At 35.5% G+C, this 5573-nt stretch overlaps 1 protein-coding gene across 1 annotated transcript; it reads right to left on the bottom strand.

The window, feature by feature from the left end:
• Positions 1-1215: 1215 nt before the first annotated feature.
• LOC107814028 (F-box protein At5g03100-like) lies at positions 1216-5017 on the bottom strand. Its single transcript, XM_016639356.2, has 3 exons — positions 4001-5017; positions 3341-3511; positions 1216-1715 (listed from the first exon to the last, which is right to left on the bottom strand). The coding sequence occupies exons 1-3, from the start codon at positions 4895-4897 to the stop codon at positions 1413-1415; spliced, it is 1371 nt and encodes a 456-aa protein (XP_016494842.2). The 5' UTR covers positions 4898-5017; the 3' UTR covers positions 1216-1412.
• Positions 5018-5573: the final 556 nt, after the last annotated feature.

The following is a 5573-nucleotide window of genomic DNA, read 5'->3' on the forward strand; positions in this document are numbered from 1 at the left end:
ACTGGTTAAACTAACCATAATGATGGTTTAATGTAATTATCATCACCCTGATGACTAGATTATGTTAGAATAAACCATTCAAATACTATCCTCTGGTCGTGTTAACCATTTGGAAATGTAATGAAAGGGAAGTGTTGCCTCCAAATTCAGAGGCAACAGTTGCTGCTACCTCTTAACCTAACTAGCATAATGTTAGAAAGAAGGAAGTATATGGATGTATTAAACAATCTGTAAGACATGCACATATATTTTTCTAAGTCTGAGTAAATTTGTTCTCACCCAAACAAATCGTCTTTTAACTCAGTCTTGTTACTGTAACCTCGTATACCCAGTGAGTATTGAATTTAACTGTTAAAGTATTATTGTTGAGGCAATTCAATAACAATATATTAAGACAAGACATGCATGCTCATCTTGAGCATACATTTCTGAGTCCTTGAAAAGGAAAATTACAGCAAAGAAATAAAAAAAAAATACGAGGTATCCTGTTCATGTTACCAAAAGCCACTTACCACAGACAGATCATACAAAAGGATTATACAAGTATGAATCCTAACCTTCCAGTGCCATCCAACAATCTTTGACTTATGGAGTGGCAGAGCTTAGAGACTCCAGATGATCACTTGAAGCACTGTCATTGCAAACACACACACACACACAAAAACAAAAACAAGGAAATGGTGAAAAAATTGATGCCACATTAAACATCAACTATATTTATGTATTTGTTGATCAACGGTCCCTTTCTGGACCTCTTAATTACCTAATTAGCATAATGTTTTCTTCTTTTCTACAAGTAAAGAAAAAATTTAATTTTATGAAAATAACTGGCCGAGCACGAAGACCATGCCGGTGACTGTGAGCACAAAAACTATGTAAAGATCAGGCTACTCCCGAACGGAAAGTCTATCAGAGAAACAGACTTTTCAGTTTACACCAAAAGGCAAGTGAATTCAAACACTTGTTTTTCAGTCACGGCGGCTTCTGCATTTCCTTCAAAACACCTGCTATTTCTTTCCTTTTGTAATACCCACAGCATACATGCTGGGAATAGGTTCCACTTCTTTGCTTCCTTCTTAAGGTCATTCACTGTCCAAGTCCAGATATATTTTTTCCACTAATTAAATGAAACAAGTCCGTGGACACAGTGTGAATCTTGAAATACTGTTCTTGCAAAATGATTTTCAACCTTAAATTTTCAGCAATATGAATAGAAATCAAACATTTAGAGCAAACTTTCTTATATGATGAACAGAGAATAAACACATTGTCACTCAGACATGAAGAACTATGCCAACTCCTAGGACACTGACAAGTCAATACTAACCTTGTCTATCAGTTACAAAACCAGTTGAAAACAAAACTAACAGTTGTTAAGTATGTTGCAATTGATTCATACAATAGGGGCCAAATCAGTACGAAAAGACAATTGAAGCATGTGGAGAGGATCTTGGAAAGCTTAGGAACTCCTGTTCCATATTAACATAATCCCGAGACACTTCACTCCCTCTGTATCTGGCAGCAATGACGAACTTTTCTAGCACGATTGCATGCTTGAGCAAATATTTCACCAATGGCTGTACAGACCTATTTTCACTTAGTGGTCCATAAAAGTTGATCTTGATGGTCTTCAGATGTAGCAATGAGGAGTTAAAATTATGCGTCTCAAACCTCCTATTTTGTTCATCCTCATTTGGGTACTTCAACAGATGATACTGCAGAAAAGAATCCACATTCTTTAAATGAAAGGGTTAAAGAAAGCCAAGGGTTTGATTGTGGATAAAATGAAAGGGTTACGAAAAACACATCAAGTGCTAATCAAATGTTACAAAGTGCTACACGCAAACAACAAAAAAGTGTTTAAAAGCTTCACTGAAGCATATGGTTTTACTCCTCGATCGCAGGAAGGTAAGTACAATCCCCTTATTAAACATCTTTTTCCTACAACTACAAAAAAGTTGACTGTGGAACTGGCTTTACTCATAGAATCAATCTTGATAGTGACAACATGAAATTTCTGTGAAAGCAACTCATGCTGAACTATTTTCTTGAGGAAAATAAATGAAAGAACAAAAAAGTTCCTTAATGTCTTACACAAAACTAGAAAAATAAGCCCGCTGCTGCTGCAGATTTAGCAAAGAGAAACCATCAACTTCAAGACTAAAAAGCAGATTCTGAAATCCTTGCACATCAGCATTGGAAAGAAATTTCTAGAATATAAACTACGCATTCCCTGGGGAAATTTCTGTGGACATATTGAGAAATTCTCACATCGATGTACAAGCAATACTATAAAATGGTGCAAACCTGATTTAGGATAGGTAAATATAGACAATGATGGCATTCCAGACAAGAACAATGGGGACCAGGTGGCGTAGTAAGGAACTCTTCTGGTGATGGTGATATTATTATGGCAGATGCACCCACCAGGCCATGGAACAAACAATATGATTGAAGCATTTTCATATTTCTAAGGGTTTAAATGGTTTCTTGAACATTGTATTAGAAACATTTGGGAGGAAGCCGACTCTTTACTTATTGTGAATGCTGTCAAGCGAGTTGCAAAACCTTCTTGACACTACAATCTTATGAAAGAGTTGATTCATTAGTCGAGATGACACAATGTTATAGAGAAGCCAATGGTGTGGCTGATTCTATAGCTGGGTACAGTCACCTATTAGACGCAGAGAAGAAATTTTACAGCTTTGACTCACTACCTAGAGAAGCTAGAGTGCATTTAAGGGTTGACAAGTGGAAGCTCCCTTCCTTAAGAATTTGAAAGAAAGCCCAAAGCTTACCTCCAGTAATGCAAAAAGATGAACTTCCCTGTTAGATTTTCTTTGAGCTCACATGTTACTTGACAATACTCCTCTCACTTTTCTCTTTTTCTTTTCTTATGGAAACGATGCACAGGGAGCAAGTCTCCCCAAGTTATAAGCTATTGCATAGCTCATCAAGTACTTAGGTTAGTTATGTTTCACATTGAAAATAGGACTCCACCAATACAGAAACACTCTTTTTTGCTTACACATTATAGGCTTATCTACTACACTTTTGTCAAAGATGAACCTTCGTAATCTTCACGTTACTTGAGGGTTGAAACAGTTTGAATCTTACCTATTCTTTGTAGAGGCAATGCAGTCAAATTCCCTCTTTGTAACCTTTTAGCATTATCTATGAAATATACCACTAAGGTGGCTTTTTAATAAGTATTATGATTTCTTTCCTAGTGTAATGTAAGATCAGAAATATGTTGATATATATCGTCTTCTTCTTCCATTAATAGTTGTTTGATGTTAATAACATGGAATTAGAAAATAAATGTATAAAGGAAGCTTACTCTTCCTTTCTGATTGTACCAGTCAATGACCAATGTCTCAAGATCCAATGAACTCTGTAGAAAGCTGCAAACTCCAGGTAAGTCCAACTGTTCTAAGGCTGCATCAAGTTTTAAGAATTTCCGGCTTGATGGTGGAGACTTCCACCCTTTCAACTCCAGTATGGACAGGCACTTATAAACCAAATAGATAAACCAGAATATGTCAACAGAAAGATAATGCTACATACTTAATAAATGAGATGAAAATTGTTGAATAATTCGTAAAAATAGTTTGGATTATACGACTGCATTTTGCCACATCAAGCTGTTCAAGGTTGGTTTAGAGATCCAAAGATGGACTTTTAAACACTTTGAAAAACCCATTCACATGACTTAAGGAGTATGATCAATGTAAAGCAATCCGAATTTTACATGTTCCTCAGTCCATTGCAAACTCTTTATTCTCAGCGTACATCGTCCAAAATTTTATCCAAAAGATCTGCCACTGTCCAACTAGATTGGCCGTAAGAACATAATTATCTAGTATTTACCAACTAAGTTCTCAGATTATCCTAAATACTGGCACTATTAATGTTACCAAATTTATAAATTTAATAGCAAATAAAAAATCTCAAATCAGGAAAAGAATCTGAAATTGGATAATGAAGAGTATGAGTAAACCTCGATGCACCAGGGACCTAATTCAAGATTCTCGACATGAGCAACGCTGTGAAGAAGTTTCTTCAAACAGCTATATGCCTTCTCCTCCGGTATGACTCCTTCTCCAAATTCGATCTTTAAATCAAGGACTGCAGTGACAAGTGAATCCACATTGCTCTGCCGCAAGCGTATCTCACCGCACACCCCCAGAAGTTGCAAATTTTGAACATTTGGGGCTAATATTTCGAGCCAAGGGACACTTTCCTCATTTTCGCAGTTTTTTATGATTAACTTTCTCAGCTTCAAATTGCTGATTTCCAAAGGATGAATGCCCTCAACATCATCCAATTCCAAGCACTCCAAGTCAGGGCAACCTAATAATACTTTTTCCATGGCATCGTCCTTCAATTCCACATTCCCAAATGAAAGAGAAAGTAGACTACTCCAGTTCACACTACCACTAGGGTTCAATGTGCAGTATTGTATACCCAATTTCTTCAAAGAGGTATTCTTATATGCAATTTGAGGCAATTCATATCCTAAGCAATATTCAAGTTTAAAATCTTCAACATTAGCAATTTTAGTCGCAAAATGTACCCAAAAATCAACATCTTTAGCAAAATCCTCAATGCCGAAACTGAAAATGACCTCGAGTTTTCGGATTTTCCGGCAATACCTCCAATAATGAAGCTCCCTATGGGTAGAAACCACGAAATCAGTAGCCTTCTTTTCGTCATGCCCAGGGAGGACAAAATAGAGTGATACTGGAACTGATTTCCACATAAACTGCCATCGTTTAGATAATACACTCGTTCTCACAACTGCTTTACTTTTCGGCAACATAGAGAGGATGTGGATTAGAATTTCGTCGGGCAAATTACTGAGTCGGTCTCGATCTCCTCTCTTAGAATCAGCCATGGAAATGGAGAAGAAGAGTGAAGCAGAAAAGCAATTTGGGAAATTCCACTGTTACATTAGCAAATAGTGACGTACAGGTTGTTATATACAACTCCACTAACTAACTAACTAACTAACAACCAAACTTTCTAGAATAATAATAAGGGACTCTAACTTCTGTTATTTACAAACTGATCCTCTCGCCATGGTTTTGCTCTGCATTTCGAGTGAGCTTTGTTGTTTGAATTTTGAAGAGTAAAGGGGAAATTTGCCTTATACGATTAAAATATTTATTTTATATTGTTTATCTACTTTATATTTTTTTTTATCTTGTATGCTTTTTGTATTTCATAATGTATCATATTGTATTGTATCGTGTTGCATTGTATTATATTATTTGATGAATATAACATTTGGATAGATTATATCATTTTTTGTCATTTCGTGATATCACGCACCAATAATATGAAGAATAAACTTGCAATATTACTTAGAAAAAATAGGATACGAAGTAGAATTATTACATAAAAAATTAGGATAAAGAATAAAATATAATAATAAGGAAAGGCAAAATGAGAGGAAAAAACAAGGTAACGACGCCACCATACCAAATTCGTCGTTACATAAAGTGACACTTTTTATCGTTAATGATACAATACAATAAATTTAAGTAATAAGCAAAACAAATATTGTATAT

This window comes from Nicotiana tabacum, chromosome 15 (assembly GCF_000715075.1).
Source record: "Nicotiana tabacum cultivar K326 chromosome 15, ASM71507v2, whole genome shotgun sequence".
Taxonomy (NCBI): Eukaryota; Viridiplantae; Streptophyta; class Magnoliopsida; order Solanales; family Solanaceae; genus Nicotiana; species Nicotiana tabacum.

Excerpts from the sequence above, each read along its gene's own strand:
- LOC107814028 (XM_016639356.2), bottom strand. The coding sequence starts at position 4,897 with ATGGCTGATTCTAAGAGAGGAGATCGAGACCGACTCAGTAATTTGCCC. Across the intron at positions 3,512-4,000 it reads TAGGTCCCTGGTGCATCGAG|TGCCTGTCCATACTGGAGTT; the intron begins GTTTACTCATAC and ends TTGGTTTATAAG. Across the intron at positions 1,716-3,340 it reads GGTACAATCAGAAAGGAAGA|TATCATCTGTTGAAGTACCC; the intron begins GTAAGCTTCCTT and ends TCTTTTCTGCAG.